General features: G+C 41.1%; 1 protein-coding gene and 1 long non-coding RNA gene across 11 annotated transcripts in view; one reads left to right on the top strand and one right to left on the bottom strand.

The window, feature by feature from the left end:
* Window positions 1-23: 23 nt before the first annotated feature.
* LOC6725493 (nostrin) lies at window positions 24-25,339 on the bottom strand. Of its 5 annotated transcripts, XM_016173644.3 has the most exons (8): window positions 24,668-25,339; window positions 15,363-15,641; window positions 3,486-5,171; window positions 3,301-3,386; window positions 3,013-3,238; window positions 2,203-2,952; window positions 2,033-2,143; window positions 24-1,970 (listed from the first exon to the last, which is right to left on the bottom strand). In XM_016173644.3, the coding sequence occupies exons 1-8, from the start codon at window positions 24,692-24,694 to the stop codon at window positions 1,158-1,160; spliced, it is 3,978 nt and encodes a 1,325-aa protein (XP_016038620.1). In that variant the 5' UTR covers window positions 24,695-25,339; the 3' UTR covers window positions 24-1,157. The 5 variants fall into 5 exon arrangements, with proteins under 5 accessions (XP_016038620.1, XP_016038619.1, XP_016038616.1 ...); XM_016173643.3 differs by lacking the exon at window positions 3,486-5,171 and having other exon boundaries at window positions 24,668-25,337; XM_016173640.3 differs by lacking the exons at window positions 15,363-15,641; window positions 24,668-25,339 and adding an exon at window positions 13,017-13,206.
* The window catches only part of LOC27209327, a 118,420-nt gene continuing 98,377 nt past the window's right edge, over window positions 5,496-25,538 (top strand). For all 6 annotated transcript variants that reach the window (XR_006542063.1, XR_006542064.1, XR_006542061.1 and 3 more), the window contains exons 1-2: window positions 5,496-5,632; window positions 5,693-6,008. This is a non-coding gene — a long non-coding RNA (uncharacterized LOC27209327). The remainder of the gene's footprint in view (window positions 5,633-5,692; window positions 6,009-25,538) is intronic.

Raw genomic sequence — 25,538 nt, 5'->3', positions numbered from 1 at the left:
TATGCAATAAAAAATGATAATAATGAAATAACAATATTTTTGCTTTATTGATGAGGACCAGCGCTACAATTAATGTGCAGGATCGATAAATGGTAAATGACTCAACTGGAGGCTAAACATAAACTGTAATTGGTAGTTAACATAATAAAAAAAATATATAAAATTAATACAATCGTTACTCGTAGATTACATAGTATGCTTAATGCAAAGGCCTGTCCTTGGGATCAGCATTTAGTCAAGAGCAGGGTAACTAACTTCGTAACACTAAAGTGGATCGATTTGTTTGATATAAAACTAAACGATTAAAATAAAACCATAAAGCCAATCAGGGCATAAATAAAAGAAAATAATATAGAGTGGCTATCAAATTAAAAACGGTTTTGTGGCGAAAAATATAAAAAGTACTGATTAATCGGTCAAATGTTAAAAAAAAATTAAAAATATTTACACTCCTTGCAAAAAATTTCAATATTCTTCTCTCAGTTTTCAATTAAGTTTTGGTTTTTGTTTGACTTAACTTGTCTACCAAGAAAATGGACCATTATATAAGCAAAACAAAATATTTTCATTTTTACAAAAAGATTGTTCTAACAAAAATGAAGTATTTGCTTTCTCGATTTTGTTCGTTTTCAATGAAGTTAAGTGATTAATTCTTAATGTTTTCTTTTAAAGTGAAAAATTAGTGCTGATTGCACGAAAACGTAAATATTTGTTGTTCTTCGCTTGCTTACAGCTTTTTTTTAAAGATATTTTCTGAAGTTTAGGTTATAAGTTTTTGTTCACAAAAAATATGCAGTACATTTTTCCGCTTTTAGGGAAAACAAAAAGAATTAAACTTCTTTAAAGTGTAACTATTCTTAATTTTTTAGTTGAGTTTAAATGATCTCTTTTAAAAATAAATCTATGCTTTTCATTTGTCAATAAAGAACCATATTAGCGTTCAAATAGAATTTAGAGTGAATTTAATATAACATTTGATGCTGCAACTATTCCTGAATCGCCTTTGGATTTAAGTAATCCTCCTTCAGTGGTTTCATGTCAAACAAATCGCTCCACAAGGCAAACACACACTCCTCTGGCAGTCGCACACACTCATTCGCACTTTTTCTTTTATAGCTATGGAGGGAAGCTGGAAGGGCGATCCCCAACTAGAACTACTAGGCGCACTCCTCCACATAGGTGGCCGGAAAGATGCCGATGTGGTTGCGCAGGGCGCCCAGCCACCAGCCGTCGTCCTGCTTGGCATGCACCTCGATGATGTCGCCGGGACTCAGTTCCAGCTCGTCGTAGAGCTTCGGGGTGTAGCTATAAAGTGCCTTGCAGCGGCCCAGTTTTGGAGCGGATCCGTTCTTCTGGCCCTTCTGCAGTTCCTGCGCATTCTGATAGAAATGCTGCGTCTGCACTTGGCCATTGATGGTTGGGTTTTGCAGCAACGTCTGCTGTTGCTGCTGCTGCGGCGGTTGCGGCAGTTGCGGCGGCTGCTGCGGCTCGTCGTCCTCGTCCTGCGAGCTGAACTCATCGAAATCAGAGTCCTGCTGATTGGATCCACCATCCGCCTGGCCACGATCGCTATGATGATGATTATGGTGCTGGTGGTTAATGTGATGGCCATCCTGCAGATTGGCCAGGGTTTTGGACTTAACGGACGCGGCAACCGCGGCATTCGTCGTCGAGATTATCTTTGGTTGGCTGGTGAAATTGGTCTCGATGTTGCTCTTGCTTCGGTTGAACGGCTTCACCACCGAACTGACGTCTGTGCAGGAGCCGTTGCTATTATTGTTGCTATGGCTGCTGCTGTGCAGGTGGGAGCAGTTCTCGTCGGGGAGCTCATCCTCGTGGTTAGTGGTTATGTCGGTGATGTCGTGGGCCAGCATACTGGTCGATTGCAGCGTCTGCGACTTGTCGTTGTTCTTCAGCCAGTTGGGCACCTTCAGGATGCTCTGCTGCAATCCAGTGCGATCACGGGTGACCTGTGGGTTAAGCAAAGACGTTAAAACCATTTAAGTTCCTTAAGTTATCAATAATAACCCACATGAATGTGCTGGGCCAGTGGGTGAGTGGCCCTGGGCTTGTGGTCCAGCTCCAAGAGGGCAGAGTGCAGCTTGAGGCGGGCGCCCTCCAAATAGGTCAGCATGGAACGGATCTAGAATGAACCATATTCAATGAAATCTCCTACCGATTCATACAAGGTGATAAACCTACGTGGTACAGCTTATCGGTGATGTTCTGGTGCTCCTGATGGTTGAGCGATTGCGACAGTCCCCTCAATCCGTCGCGGGATCGTCGCTCCCGCTCCAGATCGGTCTTGACCAGCTGCAGCAGCTTGATCAGAGCGTGCTTGCGACGCTCCCGATTCATGGCCAGCGTGGTGTGTTCGCAGTAAAAGTCCGGAAGGAGTTGCTCACTGGGTCCCTCCGAATTGCGGCGGATGTGGCGCACCACTTGCATGTCCTTGGCCACATTGCAAGCATCGAGCTGCGGCTGCAGGCGAGTGCTCAGGCCGCCAAGGATCGGATTCATGTCCGAGATGAGGCGTGCATACTGCTGGGCAAAGTTGTGCATATTGCCCAGTCGCTGCTGTTCGCTGCTCTGCAGTTGGGCACTTCCCCGGAGCACGGCCATCTCCCAGTCCACGCGGGCTCGCTCCGAACGCACGCACAGGGTGTAGTATTCCACATCCGCACGCTTCACCGCCTCCTCGGCCTTCTTACGCTTGTTGTCCAACTTGACGCAATCCTTCTCCGCCGACTTTAGCTCCTTTTCAGCGGCTTGCTTGTTGGGTCCCTGGTGGAGCAGGGCAATCGATGGTGACTTCTGGATGCGCACATCCAGCATCGCGTCCTGCAGCTTCTCGTTCTCGCGTGCCGCCGTATGGGAGGCCTTCTTGGCTTTCGCTTCGCTAGCTCGCCATTCGCCCAGTACTCGCGCCGCCTTGTCCACGTTGCTCTCCACCTGAGGATTGGGAATATTGCTTAGAGTTATTTATCTAGCTGGATTTTTAATTGTACCTACCGCCTTGCGCGCCTTGTGATGCCCTTCGACGACGGTCTTGAGCGGCTTGACCAGCTCATCCGTTAGCGAGGCCGCCAACTGGCGATGGATGTCGCTGCGGCTCTCCATCTCCGTAGCCACTCCACGCCAGGCGTCGGCCACGCTTCCGGGGATTTCCCTGCCTGCTTTGTTCAGCTTGTTGGCCAGCTTCGATAGCGACTTGGAGTAGATCAGCTCCGAATCGGCTCTGTAAGGTTTAAAAATATTATTTGGATCAATCAAACAAACTTAATTTGATCTTTGACTCACCTCTCCTGCAGGACAAAGATGAGCTCCTTGCTGAAATCACCGCCCTGCTTCACATATCGCCGGAGTTCCTCGAAGCCGTTCTGTCCCTGTTTAGAATAGCAATAATGTCATTAGTATACAGTTTAGCCCAATACACCCATCCCATGGAGCAACCCCAGACCAACAACAAGCGGCTAGACCTGTACCTCATCCTTGAACCGCTTGGCATGCGGCGACAGATCCTCTTCGCTGTTTCGGTGCGACATGGACGACTCCATTTCGGTGCGTTCGGTGACATCCTCGCAGCTCTCGGTTACATCGCGATGAGTGCGTTCCGGCGACATTGACTGGCGACTGGCATCCGCAGTTGACTGGTTGAGATTGCTCCGTGATTGGGCCAGACGCTTGAGGGGCGTCTGCTGGCGCACTGCCTCCTTGATCTTGGAGCCCTCCTCGCCCAGCCAGTGCTTCATGCCGTGCCAGCCCTTACGCAGCTTCTCCTTGTTGTGATTGAAGTTGATCAGCGTTTGGTTCTTGTTCTTCAGCAGGGTGATCCTGCGCTCGCTGGGTCTCAACTGATCGCGATGCGCGCAGTACTCCAGATCGATCTCCTTGCCAAAGTCCTCCGTTTCGTTGATCTGCCGCGTTAGCTCCTGCAGTTCGTCAATCGAAACGAACAGATTCTGGGCATTCAGGCTCTGATAGCTCACCGACTTCAGATCAAAGTCGTATTCCCCATTGCTGCTGCTGCAGGCCAAGCTTTGGCGGGAACTCTGCTGGGAGCTCTGATGCGAATGGGTGCGGGTGTTCAGGTGGAACGAGTCTAGGCTCTTGAAATGGGGCTGCTGGGCCATGAAGCCACCATTTGGTATGGGCGATCGCTCGGCGGATGGCTTCACCGCTGGCAGATTTTCCTTATTATCACTGGCCGCCAAACTGAGCTCGCTGGCTCCATAGAGTTCCGGCAACTCGGGCAGATTCAAGTCCAAGCATAGCTTTGCCGGAGCCGTGGCATTCATGTCCAGCGCCATCGAATTGGACTTGTGCAGGTAGACCTTCAGTTCGCTGCGATGCAGATTCTGAACGGATTGCGATTGCCTTGGCTGGCGGGCAATACGTGGTCGTCTGATTGGGGGATCTATGGCAATGGGTATGGGCACTATGGGGCGCTTCACTTCCTGTTGGGCAGCCAGCAACTTTTCCTCCACCTCGTGTGTGGGCGTCTCAAATTGTTCTGGCTTGTCCAGGTCGTCTAGATATTTTAAGTCCCCCAGCTCCTCTTCACGATGTGGCTCCTTAGGAAACTGACATTGAAGCCCATTCTGATCGCGATCGTTCTTCTCGCCCTGATCATCAGCAATTTGCAGATCCTCATCCCTTTCCATTTGCTGCGGACTGCTCCTGGCGTCCACAAACTCCTCCTCATCCGAACTCCTGGGCGTCAGGGTTCTCACTATACTGGAGGTCTGGGCTATACCACCGCCAATCTGTTTGAGTCTCGCCTCCGTGACATCGAAACGATCGGTGTCCAATGTTGTAGTTGATATTAAAATCGGAGCTCCGATTTCCAGGCGATGATCATCGGAATGGCTACCGGTCATATTGTAGCTTCCAGTATGGAGTTTGGTGGGCGAAACGGAATTATCCACGATATTATTCGGCGGATTCAGATTCATACTGCCGAGATTGCGACGTCCCAGTTTATTTCCCAGCACCGAGTAGCGCTTGATCCTGCCCAGAAATCCTTTCGCTCCGCCTTTTTGATTATTATTGCTTTCGACATCATTGTTATTATTGGTAGTGTTTTCCGATTGGGGCAAATCGGCCATGGCGGCATTATCTTTGCCGCCCAGCTTGAATTTGTGCACCCGCAGGTGGTTCATCTTTGACGGCTGTTCGATTTATGGACACAAAAACATTACAAAAATTCCAATTCCTAAACTTGCACTCTCGTTCGTGCGTCTGTGTGTGTGTGTGTGCGTGCGTGAGAGAGGTAAAGCAACAACAAATGCAACGCAGCGAAAGGAACGGCGAAAAGGGGGAGAGCAAAGAGAGAGCGCCAAAAGAGGAGAGCGAGAGTCGACCTGGAAGTGACGCTTGTCGATGGGAAAGCATCCGTTTTTATTTTGGAAGGAATCAGATCGATCAAAGTGCTGTCATAATCGTTAATCCAGTTCGCAAATTCTTTTCTACGGAGTGCTAACGTGTAAATGTGATACGGGAAATAACAAATATTCGTTTTATTCAATCGAGACACATTATTTTAATACGTTCGTGCACAAGAAATCGTATCGCAAAACAGATGAATTTAACAGTGTTTGTTCACTTGTAGTTAAATTCAAAAATGTAGTGGGTATGCACTTGCATGCATTTACAGTTATCACTAATAACTATTAACTGTTTGTTATTTTAGATATGCCGAACTGTACACCTGTCGTTGCAGAAGAAACGCGAGCAAGTGAGGCACTGAAAGAAATGTAAAAGCTTTTAACTCCCTAATTTAGTTCACATGAAAAGTGGCAGCCATGGCCTAAGGCAATCTAAATTCCACTGGAAGCCCATTTTCACCCATAAATGGTTAATCCGAAATAGCCAACCGTTATACCCGTAATACCCTGTAGCAAGTAACATAAGCAGGCAATGTTTCACCTACATAACAAAGTACACAGATAACATAAACACACCGAACAGAACAGGAAAACAAGGAGGAGCCAAAGGAAAAGGAATGGGTAAGTGACTTAAGAACGGTGCTAAGAATAGGGAGAAATGTAAGGAAAAGGCCGCTCCCTTCTTCACCTTCTGGCGACCCCTAGCCCTCTCTGTCCACCGTGCTCTCACCTTTCCCCCCTCTGTGAAGCACCCGATTCCCTTCCTCTGTGCTCCAGTTTTCGATGCAGGTAGAGATTACAAATCGGTTTTGTGCTGAAGAGTGAGGGTAGGTGGGGGGTGCGGGGGCAGAAGGAAGGCATGGGACGCGAGAGAGGTGGGAAGAGATACGGGGAAATAGAAGCAGACGCACAAATCGCTGCGTTGGCCACTGCACTGTGGTCCAGAATTCGATTTTTTTGGCATAAAGTCTAAAAATTGAGCTACAGACTTGAAACTTTGTACATTTTGTTGTTAAATCACAAATAGTTTGCACAGAAAATTTGAAGTCTGTGCGACCACGCCCTCTCTTGCCTCCCATATTAACGACTAGTATGACTCAGGAGTCAACGAAATATCATGTTTTTTTTTTTTTTTTTTTTTTTTTTAAAGTCGTGTATATTGTTGTTTTAAAAATAATCCCCCTTTTCTTTTTCTAGTTCTACATTTTAAATTTCCGAATCTAAACTCGAATCAGAATCAGATTGTGAATCCAATATTTTGTCTCATGGATCAGGTTTAAAATTAGACTGTATTTCCAAAAGACTTATTACTGCCTTCGGAAGTGGTTTTTCCTATTTTTTCTCTCTCTTTCTTTTAAACTAATTGTTGATAATAGTGGGTCCGAGTTATCAATCGCTCTGTGGAAAATATCACTCATCCTATTGATCCGACTATCTTTTTTTGCATGTGATAGTCGGTCCCTTTTGTAAAGCTTATTCCGGGCTTCACTCGTATTTTCAGTTTCCTTTTTAATCTTTCTCCTGCATTTTGGTAAGATAAGTTTCGGCGTCCCATTTGCTTCGGTGTCTTGGAGTTTTCAAAATCACTAACAAGAATTGTTATCTTTGACGCCATCCACTTGGTATGCTTGGAAATAAATCGGTCTAATTGTCTGTTACACTCGAGCAGTTTTTTTTAATAAATAATTCAAAATTTACTATTTTTTTGTCAATCTCTTCTGTCGTTTTCGATTCCTGATTATTGTTGTTGATTGCGGAATAAACGTAATCTGAAACATAACTTTTTTGCCTATTGTTACGCCTCCAAATGTCCATGAGGTCGCTATGTCTGAACTCGAAATTGCCTATATAAAATCAAATTTTTAAGAAAACGAGCAAAAATGGGCAAAAGATATTACTTTACCGTGAAAGACAATAGTTAAAGGTACAAACTGACGTTTTTAACTTTTGTCAGAAATTGTCAGAAAATTAGTTATACTCCACGAAACACAGGGGACACGTTAGAATTTTCTGTAAAAATACACATAAATTGGATGTCACACAACATAAAAACAGTACAACTTCACATATATTACCTACATACGTTAAAAACATCATACCTTGGCATTTATTTTCCATATTTTACTATAATTTATGGATGCGTATTAACGATCATACCACATGCAAAAGTAAGAAAGGTAATTTTTCGGAAATTGCATTCTCTCAATCAGCTTTTTAACACTTCAACTTTAAAAGCTCATAAAACGATTTAGTGAAGCTTTCGGTCAATTTTGTTTTTTGTTTTTATTTATATGATCAATTTTCTATTAGAAAATAATTGCTAGAGGACGATATATTGACATAAAAATTTAGACTTTATGCCAAAAAAAACGAATTCTGGACCATAGTGCACTGGAATAAATGGAATAACAAAACCAAGCCAGCGACTGCAAAGTCGCCGCCCGTGGCGCCCCCATCGACAGCGACGCCGACTGCGACGGTGGCAGCGACGTCTGTCTGTCTCCTTTTCTGTTTTGTGTCTGGCCGATCAAGTGTGGATCCACAGCAACGATCAAGCAAATAGGATCACTTTGAAAATAAATCAATTCATATACTATAAAATATAAGCCAACCCAATATAATTTCCCATATTATTTTTAATCTTGACTTAACTTTATAAATATGTATGTAAGCTAAAAAAAAGTAAATAGAGATAGACAATTTTACAATATTTCTTCGTTCAGAGATTACCAATCAAATTTCTTAACCCCTATTGTGCCTGTTTTACGATCACTTCGTTCCGCTGCTGTTCGTCTTCTTCTTTCTGCCTCTCTATCCACCGTCATTCCGTGTTGGTAATTATATAAATCATTTATTTATGAACTATTTACTTTCGAGTTAAGTCAGATAATGGTTATTCTCAACGATTTCTCTCCCTCGCCGCCTCCCTTTTCCAATTTCCTTTACTTCGCTTGAATGAAATGCAAATTGTTTTCTCATTTTCCCTGGGCAGAGTTAGTTTTCTAATTACAAATGAGCATATAACGCGGGTAAACTCCGATTTCTGTTGTTGCAATTGCATCCCAAAGTGGAGCAATGGGATGGGGGAAGTAAGGAGAAAGAGAAGAAGAACTGGGGACAAGCGACGATCATTAAGCACCCAGTTGTTGTTATAACTGTAATGTGATGTAAGGTTCGTGCTAAATTTCTACAAATGCATATATTCCACAGTGAAGACTCGGAAACGAGAATATAACTACTATCTATAGACGGTTCCTAACAAAATTACATTAGCTTAGTCATTCAGTCCCTTAGTAAAATAGAATTTACATATCAGGCTTGGTTAATCGAAAAGAAGAACCACAATCTCGTTTACCCAGTGACCACTGTACTCGTAGGTCTGTAGATATCTGGGTTGCCTTTGTTACACTTTTCGCGATTCAAATGGCCGACGTGCGAAACCGTAGTAAGTAAAACAATTTAATTACATTTTGCACTTGTTTGTTGTTGCGGCTAATAGCATTTGCATCGAGCAAGAAGCAGCCAAAGAGGATGCGCAACAAGGGTGGGAGCGAGAGGGGTTAATCGCACCGTCTGCGATATGTCACGTTTCGCGGAGGCAGGTGGAGTGCAATAAAGTGGAGTGTGTGACAAGTCAAAAGACAATTCAACTAATGAGCGAGCTTAGCTTTAGCTGAAAAGCCGCACAAGCAGTTGCAAGGGAGTTTAGTAAGCAGTGCTACACTGGGACAGAAATCTGGGTTTACACCAATTGATCCATCCCAATATTTGCTTTAAAAAATGATAAATAAATTTTCTTGCTCGTTGCAAATCTGATTAAAAATAAAGAATCATATATTTATAAAGATTCAATTCATATTTCCTTTACTACTGGAAAACAAAAATCCCAGCTGATGAACAATTTGGGGAAGTGCAAAAAGGTGGAGCCACAAAAGATGCGAGGGGGAACCCAAGGGGAACCTGCAATTATGGGAAGCCTTCTGCCGACATCGCAGTTCAGGTTTAAAAGTCAAATAACATAAATTATGGCCAGACGGACGGAAGATCATATTGGGGGTAAGACCCACGAAGATAAACAGTGGAATAACTCTGTCCGTGGGCCTTTTGGACTCTATAAATAGAGTTGCCAACTGCGGCAATTGCAGCCACCGACAATTGCGAGTCGTCCCTTTTGGCTGGTTCCCTTCTTTTATGGCAATTTATGATTAATAAAAGGAATTAATCGCACACAATGCCAGCCGAGTGGCCATAATTGGTGGCACCGACTCCTGTAAGCATCCACGGATCGCACTCAAGGTCATCTCAAGGCCATATAAGGTCATAAGGGAGCACCGTCTATTACCCACTTCCATGCCATGTTTGCTTTTTCTGATTTCTTAAGTTTCCATTTTCTAATTCACTTCCAAGCTGCAACTTCAACAGTGATTGACTGATTTATAGTTCAGTTGAAGTTTAGTTTTTATACCAATTAGAAGTTGTGCCGCCAGTGCACTGAGAACAATTTCTTCAAAATGGAAATAGAAAAATATAGATATTTATTCACAATAACTTTGCTATATTCTCTGAGTGTGCAATATTCATGCCCCTTAATGCCAGGCACTAAACTTTTGCCTCTGTCGTCGCCATTGTATATAGAAATTAATTCCCATAAACAAAAAGTGCGAACACCTGAATACAGTAAACTTTTTCATTAAAAAAGGCTCATTCTGCTGTGGTACGAATACCTTGAACTAATGTCATCCTGCGCTGAATTCTTGTTAATAATACATATGTAACATGTATATAGTGTGCTGCGTTTGATATAGGTATAGATGTTATGCGACTATTTACTTGGCATTAATCTCATTCCACTGCTGTATCCAGGCAGTGGTTTATGGTGCGCATTTATCTCATTTAATGTCTAGAACAATAAACAAAACGTGTAGTTGTAGTTGCCAAAAAAAATACTGAAAAACTGATTTTCCTGCCCTTTACACTTGGCTTCGTGTGCGATCGGCTGATCTTTCGATCTCTCTGCGCCACCCAAAAATAGAGAATGAAAATGGGGTAGATAGAGCCAAGTCGAAAAAGATACGAAAAAAAAAAACCTTATAGACAATGTTTGCATGTCGACGCTTTCTGTTTCACTTACGCAAATATTTTCACAACTTATCGCGGGATGTTGCGCCAAATGCGCAAGGTCTGCGCCCCGAATGCAAAAATAATTCTCTTAATGAGGCAATTCAATGGCGAACCACTCTGTTTGCCTTTCCCCGCATTTCTCGAATGCCATTCAAATGGTTAAAACTCTTGTTCACCCCGGCTCGTCTTTTATCTCACAGATCTAATCAGATCCGAACCGATCCCATCCGATCCGATCCGACCACCTGATTCGTGTAGGTCACGTTCGCCGGGGTGTCGAGATGATGTGAGATGATGGTGCGGATACTCAACCTAGCTAGATAAACGGATTAAGGAAGTTGGCGAAAACGCTCTTATCAATGGATTCCGTAGAGAAGAAGAAACTGCTATGTAATCGCCAAATGCGATAAGGTGGTTATACAAGTGTACTTGAAAGTTCTTTTTTCTCGGAAGAAATTATGATGTATGTATCTGCAATCTAAGCTTTGAAAGTAAGATAGTTCTGTGCACGTATCTATGAATAAATACAAATAACATTAGATATATTAAGCACGAGTGAGATAGGAGTTCCTTTTCTGAGAGCACCATTCCCATATAATTCTTTTAATGATAGACATAATTTGACTTGATTTTAAAGTAGTCTATCATTAAGTTAATGGAAAACCCCATTTAACTGGGAAGAAGAAGCCAACTCCTAAAGTTCTTCCTCATGTGATTCTGTTTTTCTGTCTTGCTGCTGCACTCGGTTCATGTGGGTGTCAGGGGTTAACGCAATTAACCCGTTTCGCGGTGCCGCCTCAATCAATTTTTCTTAAATGTCATTGACATGCCGAGCATGCAACCGAGTGTTGCAGCAGGCAGCAAATGACGGGGACGCGATTTGAAGAGCTTTTATATAGTTTTTTTAGTTTTTTTTTTTTGTATATTTTATTTGTAGTTTTTTGCCTCGATTCTTCTGCCTATTGCCGTTAGGCAGTGTGTGCTGGCCATCTCAGTCGCTCATTTGCTTTGAATGCCTGTCAATCTTGTTAGAAATGCGTTTGTTCTTCCAAGACGATGGCGGAGGGGGGGATGGAAGAATGAGGGGAGATGAGAAGGGCCCCGAAGACTGAAGACTAAGCAGAAGACCCAGAAGAAGCAGCCGAAGAAGCGGCTGCATTTATTTTTATTCGACATTCGGTCATTTTGGGCTTATGCTTTGTTTTTCGTCATTGTGTTTGTCTGTGGAATCCGTTGAATATGGTGCCAGTGGCTAATTAACTATCGAATTACAGTCAAGCTTCGCTAGCTGAAACTCTAGGCATAAGCTGAATTCCAAGTCCAACCAATTCTAGACGTCAAATGAGTTTTGAATCGTAAAATACAGAAGAGTACATATGATTTTGAAAGACTCTTCAACAGGTGACAATAGTTCAGGCTAGCGAGGTTCATCTGTGGAGCTTTCGATCAACACCTAACGGTTAATCGTTATTCAGAAACTAAAGTTCCACCAAAAGGCCCCCAACAATTGCTGGGCCATAAATAATTATGCTAATCGCTATCTAAACCAAAGAACCGGCCATCAAAAGAGAACATTCATGTAAAGATCACATAATATCTATAAATACGTACATATACACCGCAGATATTGGACAGATATATGTATGTATGGTATATATATGTGTATGAACGGATGCGTAGACATGGTCTATGGTCCATGGTTTTTATTGTGTTCTATTTGGGAATTGTACAAAAATAATTGGCACATTTTCAAGATGTTTAGACTTTGGTTTTTCGGCCATTCGGTCTAAGTGTGCATGGAAAATCTACGCTGAATGCGATTTAGCCAAGGAAATTTCGGCAAATTTATGGCGAGCGAAGATACAGATTCTTTTTGGTGCATCTGACAGATGCGCTTGTCATTTGTCACGCCGCGCAAACTTGAGCTCATTTTGGAATTGGCAACAAGGTCGGCAGATAGCGAAAATTGAAAGAACTTCAAACGACACTATTTGATTTGTTAAAGAAAGTAGAAGATACAAGATGCACTTGTATCTGATGCACTAGAAAAAATGGTCATAAAAAAAAAGTCGTAAACAGTATGTGTTTTTAATATTTTAAGACTAAAGGTCTATTTATTCAATACATATTTCCAACCGGCTATGTCTAACTATCTGCTTGGTGATTTCTTTTCATTCTGTACGGATGCAGAAATTCGTTGCAGGGGGCATTGACTGTAGCGGTCTCTTAAAATAAGATTACCACTGTTTATCTAAGGCTCCTGAGTTTCTGGGGGATTTGAGAAGTCACACGAAAACAATTCTCATTCGATTCCAAATCAAATCAATCAAAACACAAAAACCCAAATTCACTGCATTATGGCATTGTTGTTGTTTCTTCGCACGTTTCGCACTCACACACACACATACACACTGGAAAAAACAATTAGCTAATTTGTGTTGCTGTTATGCAAACAACAAAGTATGTACCGAGTATACAATAAGTATATGGAACTGGTGCAAAATTTACCGAAAATAAATAAAACTGTAATTATTGTTGCTGTTATTATTGTTATTTGTCGACGGCGGCAGCGGCGACATTTACAGAAACGCGTCGGTGACTAAATTTAGAACAGCGACGGGAGAGCAACGTCGTCGACGATGCGACGTCAACAACGCGCGGCAGCAGACTGAGCTCTGCTCTGCCTGTGCAGCGCTGTCAGAATGCGAGTGAGAAAGAGAGGGGGAGAGAGCGAGAGTGAGAGCGCGAGTGTAGAATGAGAGAGTGCGAAGAGAGCGGCAATAGTTCGTTGCATTGATGCTGCACCTGTTCTCACTCTCATTCTCCCCCCTCTCGCTCTCATCCGCTAGCCGGCTCTCATGCTCCTGCTGCGCTGTTATTGTTTTTGCATTTGATTTTGTTATTGTTATAGTCGTTGACAACGCGTAGGCCAAAATATTTGAATGGAAGAAGAAGAGGCTGATCCGCCGACTTACGGTACACCGCAGGCAGCCGGCGCGCAGTCGCAGCCGCCGCGCAGCATGCAAAGCGGTACTCACTGATTGGCCCGCCAATGTACCGTTGCACAGTGGGCCTCGATTGACGCGTGGCTTGATTAATTAATTGTGCAGTTAATTGCTAAGTGGCAAAAATTAGTGAGACATGCTGTTAAGACAGGTCGAGTGTAAACTTTTAAAAGTCTCGCATAAATTGTATGTGTTAATAGATCGGCAAAGATTATTTATCATACATTCGGATTCTTTGGGTGCAGGAATTTCACTTTGAGGTGTTAACAAACATTTTTTGTGATAAATGACTTGTTCATTTCATAATCTTTATATTTTCCATATCCAATTGTGATGTTCTTAGTCTCGGTTGTGTTTCGTTTTCAGTTTTAATTCCTCTGCTCTTTGTAGTTCTTTAAATTCTTCTTTACATTGATTTATATTTTGCTTATCTTGGTCCCACTGTGCACCATAGGCGACGTCTGCGGAGTGATACAATAAATTTAAGCAGCTAAATGCACGTGCTGAGTGAGGCGACGCCGTTGACAAGTACCGGTATTATGGATCTTCGGATCGTCGGGTTCCGTTCCCGGTTGCATAACCATAACGATAGGCATGCGCTTCAGATTTATGCATCTTCGGTTTGTCGGTTAGAAGGGGGGTGCTGGGGGGGTCGATTATAATCGGAATCGGAATCGGTGGAAACCGCTCACATGAACGCTGCACTTGCCGCTTGACCGACATTCGAGTACGAAAGAAACCCGAAGTTCGGGTTTCTTCTCTATTTGCGGAAATTTTTTGTTTGCTGTTTTTTCCTTTTGTTTTTGGTGTCTGAAAATGTTAATTAACCCGAGTTGTGACATTTATCAAACTTACTTGTCATTGTTGTTGGTCTGAGAGTTTGCGAGTTGAGGAGAAAAATTAACTTTAGACGGATTACCGTTGCAGCGGTGCTTACCTGCAGGTGAGAAAAATATAGAACATAGTTTGTACATAAATTAGTCGGAGGTTAAGTTAAGTTGGGCTGGGGTTAATGAGCGACTGAAGTTTAATGGAGTAACCAGCACCGATTCATAATTAATTAATTTCTAGCCTTTAATTTAAACTGACACCACGAAGCGGAAAGTGGGAAGTTTTGCAAGTTTCGTTTGAAAATATTTGTAGCTTTTCCATTTGCTTAGCCAGTTCCAGCACCATTGCTTAGCTTAGCTGCAAACCTCAGTCAGGTTTCACACCTTAACCTGTCGCCGAAAAGTATGCAATACTTTATTCGTGCTTAGATATTTGAAATCTCTGGAGATTTATTTATAGTATAATAAAGTATTTTTACGATATTCGAAGACTTGTTAAGGCTATAAACAAAATTGCCAAAATTTTATGGTTTTTATCATGGCTTAGTGCTTTGGCAACTTAATTTTATACCTTTTCAGTAGTAAAATCAATCATATCTGAAGAGTATACTCAAGTTTTTGTTCTATATTCGGTACAGAGGGTTTATTTGCCTGGTACTCGTTAGCTACTGCTCGTCTATATGATTTGTACTGCTGAACAACTTGCACTTGGCTGCTAAATGCCATTGGACAAACGGGTTTAACAATCGCAACCAATTCACACCGAAAAGTGGGGTTTTAATGGGGGTGGTATAGTGAAGGGCGGGCACGTAATAAATTTAATTTCAACTCTCGATTGTCTTGCTAAACAAATGAGATTATAAACGCTCCAATGGGTTGATGTCACCGATCCGTAGATCTGAAATCTGGGATCTGTTTAGTTCGGTTTTTTTTTTGTTTGTTGGATGGGATGCAATGGAGCCGGATGCAGATGGAACTGGAGGTCTGGAGCTGAGTTCCGGGGTTTTGGGTCCGCTTACCTGTGCATTACCCATTAGAGCATCGACTTCGGATCCGGTTTCCGGTTCTAAATGGATCGGTATAACCTCGTCCACGTTCGCATAGATCGGCTGATCCTCACTGACACTCTGTCTGAGTATTTTCTTATCCTGCCTCTTCTTCTCGGGATGACCTTCCTCCAGCTTCTGCTGCTTCTTCAGATGGGCATTGAGATTAATGGCCGACTTGGATTTGGCCTTGGCATAACGTGCCGAGCTCCTCAAACTCTTCAAAACGCCGTACGATCGCGCATTGGCGAGCTTTTCTCCAGAGCGAGAGAGACAGAGATTTGGAGAATATAGACCAACAGAGAAAGAGAGAGAGAGAGAGAGAGAGGGAGAGAGGGAGAGGGGGAGAAAGCGTGGTCGGTTGAGGGGCAGAGGGATTTTGCATTGTTAGGTTTACTCGCTAAATAATCGCTTAAATAACAATGGATAATTACAATATGGGACAGCAGCTTACACACAGTTTTTGGTCAAAATTATTGGCACAAACAAAAATATTGCTAAATAGTTAACAACAAAGGTTATTTATTGTTTTGTTCATATCTTCTTCAAGTTTGCAGTTCTAATCGTTTTCTCTATGGAACAGTATTCACGTTTGTTATGGCACTTATTTATGACACATTTCTACTTATATCTCAAAAACAATTAGAAACCGAACTAGCGATGAATCAATGACTAAGTGAAAAAAGCTTTTACCTTCAACAAATGCCATTTGCATTCTACATATCAATTACTCTGCTCATCAGCGAGCTTTCCTCTGCGAGATTTGTAGTGCCATTAATTTGACCGCAACTGTAAGCCGCAATTACAAATACATATACACATTTAGATGGTCCAAGTACCAGGTGAAATAGTGCGAGGTGAGGAGGGGCTGTGGGTAGTGGGTTAGGTTCGCTTTTGGGCCTGTCCACTTTCTATTAACTACGTGATGGCATGCCCATATACGATCACGAATTGGCCAGGTCCAAAAGCACTATGGCTGCGCCAACTTCCGGCAAAAAAAAAAGAAAAAAATGTTGGAAAAACGTCCGGCGTTTTGGCCAAGACTGAAAAACAAGTGCCAACTTGAGGATGATTCAAGGCGCGTTAATGCATCGGGTCTATATATAGCCTATACACTCATGACCGAAGTCAATGTCTGTAGATAAAACCATTGAACTAAGTAGCAGTTAATGACAGTAAATAAATGTTGCACTGCGGAAAAAAGCGAAGTAGCCACCTATTGATAAGATATACTTTCGTAAATATTGGAAAAGTCAGAAAGACATATATACTAACTAGTATGATATGAATCAAATGCTAAGGTGGCTCTTTCTTAAAAAGATAATATAATAATTATAATAATATGGTAATTATCTCTATGGAATAGTTCTCTAAGCTACATAATAGTTTTTTCTCTGTCGAATTGCTGCGCAGTTGCGGCTGGCATTGCGTTGCAACTTGCAAGTGTTCAATCTCACAAACAAATCACCGACAATTGCTACACCGGCATTGCGCATACGCCCCGTGGCCGCTCATATAGATGTAGATGAGTGCTTGAGCACGAAGTGGGCCACCACCACGTTGGTGGAAAAACTGATAAACTGAAAAACAGAATAAAGCAACAAACCCGATTCTCGACGATTGCCGAAAGAAAGTTGACATGTTCGCGTAGAACAAGTCTAACCAGTCAAGAGTAGCTCAGCTGTAGTAATAAACAATTGGCAGTTGGCAATTAAATACTACTGGTAACAACACCCCCTGCAAACGCTAAGCTGCAAATCGGCTAAAACCTTTAACAAAGGCCCAAACAAAAACTGGCCCAATGCGGAACCAAGTTCGCCGATATTCAGGCTAGGTTGCCACACAAGTTCACCGCCAACAAGTTGGATGAGTCTTGCCCAAGCGATCTTAAAATGAGAACTGGAAATGAGAACTGGCCAAGGTCTTGTGTTGCGAAAACTGAAGGCTCTGAAAGCCGAAGGAAAGTTCTACATTTTAGCGAGATATTCAGCAAGATACATATATGTCTCTTTAAACTGGTATCGGGAGCTATTAATAAGTAAGTGACGTTCTCTTGTTTTTGGGTGGGTTGAACTTGAACTGGGTTGGGTTGGGTTTATATGACTAGGCAAATACAATTACCATATATAAGCTGGAATGTGAGTGCTAGAGGAAATTTTACAATTTACACAGAACGAATAATAGGGGATTACCGAATTTTCTCGGCAGATGTTATTTCACTGAACTCAACGATCCGCCCTCGCTAGGATGCCTTCGTTATTAGCTGAATTCGCATTTAGTTACACGCTTCGCAGCCCATTCACAATGCACATCAATGCAATGCAGTGGCGGAGCAAGGTTGCATCAGGAAGTGTCCGAGCTGAATGCGATTGGACCACCCAATTCCCACTGCCAGCCGGCTAATGAAAGTCTAGCTATTTGGGCCGACAATCGATGGCATTATCATTATCGCAATCCAGCGATTCCGTCTCAAGTTCATCGAACTGTCGCCGAACCAGTGAGTGGCACAAGGAGAACGACCAGGGGCCAATTAAATCGATCAGTTCGATCATACAATTTGTTATAATTATTTTCAAAACACACACGGACGTGGTATTACAAAGGAATTTAACCGGGCCAAACTTAACTTAACTTATTTATGGCGTTCAAAGGCATCTTTATCTAGTAGGTCTCAAGGAAATGGCTTATCAGACATTCATCTTTGGGTTTATTGTTATAAAACAAAACCCAGGCATATTATAGGTGTATTTTCGGCATAACTTGGGTAAAAAGTATCAAATATATAAACTAATAACTGTTTTGATCAGCTAATTAACAGTGCTTTCACTTTTAGAAGGACTTCGAATAATTATTTTTTCGTAAAATTTATGCATTTTTTGGTAAGGGGTAATATCATCAAAATTTGCAAAAAATTGACAAAAAATAGAATTTCCTTTTTTGAACACAGTTCGATTGGAAATTTAATTACGAACTCAACAAGGTATGACATTCCATATTTGGACCATTATTTGGAATGTTTTGATAAAAAAACGGATTATTTTTTTCACAAAAAAGACAGATCGATTTTTTGAAAAAAGTCAATATTTCCGATTCGTTTTTTCTGTATAACTTGGCTAAAAATGGTCAGAAAGCTCTTATAATTATCGATTTTTACTCCTTATTACCAATACTAACGATACCTATAACTTTCAGAGGGATTTTGAAAAAATTAATTTTTGGGCAAAATTTTGCATTTTTGGTAAGGGGTAACATCATCAAAATTTGCAAAAAATGGCAAAAAAATATAATTCTAATTTTTAAACACAGTTCGATTGGAAATTTAAATAGAATTTTAATGAGGTATGACATTCCACATTCAGGCAATTATTTTGCAAGTTTTGACCAAAAAACCAATTGGAAAAAATGTTTTTTTGCGAAAATCTAACTATTTTTGATAACCATTTCAATTCATAGCTAAAAATTTTTATCAAGCTAAAAGAGTAGTTTGTTTTATTTATTTTTGTAATCCTACTTAACGAATACATACCCTTTTACCCCATTATTAGTTTACGCTCTTTTCAAGATCCAAATAATACAATTAAATGTAATTGCTATTGTTACAAAATAGCCTCGTTGCAGAATAACAATTATCTAGCTATTATTGCAAAATGTTCATTCAATGTTGTAAATTAATGATTCCATATATTGACTGACTTAACGGGCTTACTGCCACGCATCAAAACAATGTATAGTATTTATAGAAAACACAAAGTTGTTTGGTTTCGGGTTTTATTCATTGATTGTGAAATATAGAATATAAATTCGAAATTTCGTCAGCAGAAATCCCATCCATTTTTGAGTCACTCCAATATTTGTGGATAATTTATTTTTACAATCTTTTGTTTTGGCCACTGACTAATTTCAGCGTTTATCGCTTATCAGTGAACTCGTCGAACATTTGCGAAATGGTCTTATCGAAGTGCAACCTTCACCACCTTCGAAGCAACGAATGTGATCGAGAATTATTCATTATTTTCGCAATCATGTAGGTCAGTGTTGCAGTCGACAACGCCCCTTTTGTGTTTCATTTGCCCAGTGACAAATGTTTATCGCTAATTTTTTTGTTTTGTTTTGTATTCTTCGACGCATTTCCACATTCAGGTAAATTGTTTATCTATCACCGTTCGCCGACAACAATTAGTGGCATTCAACAGAATGAAGCTCTGAATGCGGATGTGTGTGTGTGAATGGTAATGAGTGAGTCGGGTCTGAATGCGAATATCCAGCGAATTTGTGTGGGTGCTGTGACTCCCACTGAACTGAAGCGAAAGGTCTCTGGTAAAAAATGGTGAAAAAGGTGAAGAAAGCTGGGCTAAATTCGAAAATACCCAGCATTTTGTACTGCATGTGGAAATATAATTCCAGCGTGAGATTAAGTTCTCTAAAGTTCATTATAACTACGGAAAATACAATAAATATGAAGAATAAGTAAGAAGTTGGCAATCAACAGCTATTCATCACATTTTATGACACACAAATGTGGAGTTGCTTGCTGTTTTTTTTCTAAAAAGAAACCAACATTTTTCCATAAACTAGTTTTGCAAGCATTTGACAGATATAATATATATTGCACAGCTTGCAGCAAATAATTGTGAGCTATGATCAGTTTGTAACTCAATAAATATAAAATATAGGGTAGCAACTATAGAGGGTATGAAAGAAACGGAATCATTTCGAATTCGAGATGGCGGAGAAAGGGAATGTCTCCATTTGAGGCATTTGAATACTTTCCAACCGCCGCGAAATGAGAAATGAGAACAGTTCTTCGCCCGTTCCCCTTTGTTTGGCGTATCTGAAAGATACAGATACAGATACACTTGTCGCTGTCTTGTAGATACGCTTGGTGCTCTTAACGAGGCCAGATCCCCTAGGCCGAAACCAAAGTCTGAGCACGTTTTTGTTACCAATTTCGATGTGTGTTTCTCTTCTGTTTTGCTGCGTTTTTTCTATATTTTTTTTTTTTGTATTTTTTTTTGTATTTCGTATTATTCGTCGCTGAGTTTTCTTTGGCTTCTCGAATCGGTCACAGCACTCTGAGTTGAAAATCAATTACCGTTAATGCTGGCCCACATATGTGCATTTGTACAATGTGGGTTAGCATTGAACGTGACTTGGCTGGCAGCAAATAGACTTTCGGCCCGATCTTCAAGCCAAAATCCTCCACTCCATTCAAGGTCAGCGCCCAACCTTTGGAGAGGCTTTTAGTTTTAAGTTTTAGCCCAAGTTTTCTAAGCTCTGTGTGCACTACTATACACGGTTTAGTGTGGCAAAAAAAGCAGCAGTAAAATCTGTACAAATATAATTAAAAATGCAGAGTGGCAAACAAAGGCGAATGGAGAGCGAAAAGTGATGATTATTTTGAACACAGTTTGCGCGCCCGAGTTTATCATCATCTCTGCCATCCATCTTTCTGGCCATATTTCCCAACTCTTTTCTATTAAATCTGTCATATCACCAACTAGCAGCAGTGCAAACAAAAACAAATAAACTGAAAAAACAGAAAAATATGGCAGCAATAATAACAAGTCGGGGTAATAACTAATGCCACAACGATCCATTTTAAGCGACTTTCACTGTTTAATTGTCGCAAAATTTCCTTTTTTCGCCAGTAATTTCTGCGTTTGGTCAGCGGTAACAATCAAAAAATATGTATCTACGTATCTTTTCATGTGCAAGGTACTTTGAAATTTGTTTAACTCTTGCCAACTAAATCTCACTTACATAAGCCAGCAAAAGCGTATTTTTTTAAGGCTTTTATGGCTGGCGAATAAACATTAAAAGAAATCTTGAACTTTCTTTCGTTTAATTCTAGCTAATTATACTTCACAGATAGTTGGTAATTTTATATTGCTTCATTAAAGATGCGTGTACAAATATTTTCGTGTGATTGAATAACCGTTCAAGCGATAATTTTAGGGAGTTTTCCTGGTTTTCGGTTAAAATATCTTCATTATTTTTGTTTTAAGGCGAAAATCCCATTTTTTGCCATAAAACTATTAGTTTTTTGGTCACAACTTTAAAAATAGGTGTCTGATAATAGAATGCTATATCTTATTAAACTCGTAATTAAATTCCAAAACAAACAGTGTTAAAAAATGGTAGTTCAAAATTTTTGCCATTTTTTGCAAATTTTAATGATGTTACCCCTTACAAAAAATGCGAAAAATTGAACCAAAAATTATTTTTTCGAAATCCGTCAAAAAGTGATTGGAATCGTTAGCAGTGATAATAAACTGTTTAAAACAGTAATTCTTTCATCTATATGACCATTTTTAGCCAAGTTATGATAAAAATTCTTTTAGTAAATAGCGACATTTTGGAAAAAGTGTTTTTGATGATTTTTCGACTAAAAATGCTACAATTTTTCCAGTAACTTGTGAAGTTTTGTCCAAATATGAAAAGGCATATCTCTTTGAATTCATAATTTAATTTCCAATTGATTTGCATTCAAAATGGAACCAATTTTTTTTGACCACTTTTCCCAACATTTTATAATAAATACGTTTTTAATGTGGTTTTACCATTTTCCAGCCTATGCATATGTAAAATGTTGTCTGAAAAATGGGCCTAAAGACACAAAGCACAGAAAGTACAACAAATTTGCAACTGCTGGCAAAAATCTAATCATTGCACTGCAATCCGCTTAGGTATTAGCCAGAAATCGTATTTACAGCACACTTATTCATAATTTGGCAACCAGTTTTCGGCTGGCAATCCCACGAAAATCAACGAGGGAAGCCAATCTGCAAATCTTCAATTGAAATCTAATCTGCTGCTGGGGAAATGGAGGGTTTTGCTCATAAAAAAAAAGGAAAAAAAACAAAGAGTCGATTGTTCCGCAGCAAATTGGGCAGGCATTAAATTGCATATGATCACGGAGAGCTAAGAAACTTTTCCTCCTTTGAAAATTTCGTTTATTTTCCTTCCGCGAACCTCATTTGAATGAGGTTTGTGCCCCCTTTTCTTTTCTCCATGTGTTTCTTTTGCGAAACGAGTCTTTGGGGTAATTAAAAGTTCATTGTCGTCGACGGCCTTCCAACTTGTTGTGGAAATTATTTTGCAATGTCTGCCCAAAAACGCAGCTTCCATGAATAAAAAAATAAAAGCGAGCCTCCACACGACTTCCCCATCGTTTAGGTATTTTTTTCTTTTTTTGGATCTTTTGCAGAGGCGAGAGATTTTCCCACATGAAAAACGATGACAAAATGTGCAGGAGGCACACATCGTCATCGTCAGCTTGCCGGTGAGTGAAAGTTGCTGATGACCAACATGGACGTGGATTCGGATATGGTTGTGGTTGTGGCTATGGATGTGAATCCATGGCCAATGCCTTCACGACAATCTGAAGTAATTGAACTTGAAGCTGCCACCAGGAAGCAGACATCAGCCGCCAGACATTGGATGTGCAGGTGCAGCATCCCAATCCGTATCCGAATCCCAATCCCAGTCCGAATCTCAATCTTAGCCAGAAGAAGATGATAATCGTTGGCGCGACGTCAGTCACGACATTTGCGCAATCGACTTGGGCCAGGCCAACTGGTTTTCCTCTTATTTTACTGGATTTTGAATTGGTTTTACGAATGTTTTTGGTTTTGTTGCCAGACGAGGGAGCGCCTTGGGTGTGGGTGTCCACAGACCTTATCAAAAAACAAAAAACTGCCAAAAAGCTGGCGCATTTTAATGGATCATAATGCGATTACAGTTACGCAGATACGCCGATAACGCATCCACATTCATAAACAACAAAAATACAGCGAAACAAAACAAAGGCTTCTAAAAAAATAAAAGAGAGTGATTCTACGGGAAATTCCTGTGGCGCAAAGGTTCTCCTATTTATTTTATATGCCTCTATTTACTAGAATACATACAGTATCTTGTTATCAACAAGTTATGGCTTTAGATAGCTCTTTTCGCTCAGTGCAACCCTATCTGTTTGTTTTCCCAGTTTTTTAACTCTTGAAGAAACAAAAGAAAGCTCCGTCGACATTCAAATGCATTTGCTGTAGAAAAAGGTTGCTTCAGGTGTGGAAATAATGTTTGATCTAGATTGCATGCAGAAATTGAGTTGGAAAATTTCTCGGAAAATGTAGGTGTGTGTTTTTGTCTTTGAAACAACTTGAGATAAAAAAAGGCCGAGCATTAAGCCAATTGCGGCTTAAACCGAAAGTCAGAAAACATATAGAGAAACTAAATCGAATTTAAACTAATTGCAAAAAAGTTTAGTAATATTTCATCTCTTAAGTAGTGAATCCATATCTCTAAATACAAAGTATTGATAATTGCCTACTTTACTTAACCCCAATTTTGCATATCTCGCAATACCACTTGCCGCAGTAGTTTTTTTTCTTCACCATCTTGGCCAGATAATTCGCAGATAAATCGTTCGAGATAAACGAGTTGCACAGCACTTCCAATCTATAAATTTCACCCCATGCCTGTCAACGTTGCCGATTGACCCGCTTAACCTGCGTGTTTTGCATCGCACTAATTTATTCAAAAACTGTTCGACTTTCGTTCGCCAAAGCGCGACGCACTGCCATTAAAACAAAAAAAAAATTAAAATTAAAAAACCAACCGATTTGATTAGGTTATTTCGAGTGACCCCGACACCGTTATTTCGCTGATAAAGCCAAGGTAACTCGCTGCATGCGAAGCTTCGGAAGCTGTCAAAATTCTCAGTCCCAAGTCAATTGCCAGTCGGCACAAATGCAAATGCACTCGAAAAAAAAGAGCATACTAATGTTTCTTTTTTATAGAAATATAAGTAGGATCATGAAAGTATATAGACCAATTTTTGTAACTTTCTTAACCTTAAAAGCAGTTTAAGGTAATAAGCAATCAAAGGAACTAGTGAATGTATCTCAAATACTAGAAATTTCCCTAATTACCCACTTTGATTGCCAGTGCAATTCCCAATCGATGGATCGCACTTGGCGAGCTGCGAAATTTTTGAAAAAATCGGGTCAGGCCGAGAGATGCATGGGGCCAATTGGCCAATCGGTTTACAGATGGCCACACAGGTTAATTAACGATTTGGACCAATTAAGAAGATGTCGAAAGGGGGGAGGGGGGTTTCGCGTAAGGGGCATTGGGCAATGGGACAGGGGGAGATAATTGTGCAATTTGGGTTAGTTTCGAGTGCAGGATAGAGTGCGAGTATCTCGTGGATACGTGCAGTAGTTAGTCGGTAATTAGTGCCAATCTCAAGCCGAACCGAACTGAACTCGATCGCAACTCACCCATGAATTATCGCGGAATTGTGACATATTTCGGCCAGCCGCGGGGGGAGGATGCGGGGAGGGTATTATGATGCGTTATCGTGAACTATATGTTCTTTCTATGTAAATTGTATAATTTAAGTTTTAGGCACTGTTTACTTTCAGTTTCAGCTCGCTTTTCCTTCGTGTATATTTCGTTTGTGTAACTTTTTTTTCTTTTCTTTGATTCGCGAATTTCACAGTTTTTGCTTAATTTATCTAACCAATTTGTTAGCTAAGCTAAGCGCACACACACACACACACCGGCACTTCGATACACTCACACACACGACGAGTCAGCTGAGCGTAACGCATGTGTTCGAGATACTTTTGTATCTTGTATCTGCGTTTTTTTTTTCGGCTGCTTTCTGAGGCGTAACTGCCAGCACGATTACGTGCGACAATTGTAGCACTCGCCAGCAAAAGGCAGATGCACTACTCAACAACGGAGCACTTCAGTTCAGGCCCAGCAAAACGTTTGCAGGTAGAAAGAAACAATAAACAATAAAAAAATGCAATAAAAATATTAATAGCAGTACACAGGTCGCAGAAGTTGGTGTGTTGCGGTTGGAAAAACCGCGCTGGAAATGCCGCACGCGCGCTCGTCGCTCTTCAACGAAACGGCGAACTAAACGAGTCGAGTCTGCGCCGCCAACTGAATCTGGCTTTCAGCTTTTGACTCCGACTCCGCGATCCACGCTCCCCAATCCCAAACCCAATGGCAATCGCAATCGCAATCGGCGCTCACCGCTCGCCGCTCTCCATGAGCGACGTCAATTGCAATCGCAAGCCGGTCGCTAGCGCTTTCTAAACGCTCTCCGCTCAACGCTGAACGCTCTTCGTCGAGCGGTAC

Source organism: Drosophila simulans, chromosome X, assembly GCF_016746395.2.
Source record: "Drosophila simulans strain w501 chromosome X, Prin_Dsim_3.1, whole genome shotgun sequence".
Classification (NCBI taxonomy): Eukaryota; Metazoa; Arthropoda; class Insecta; order Diptera; family Drosophilidae; genus Drosophila; species Drosophila simulans.
The sequence above is the reverse complement of the archived record's forward strand: the minus strand, read 5'-3'. Positions and strand labels throughout refer to the sequence as shown.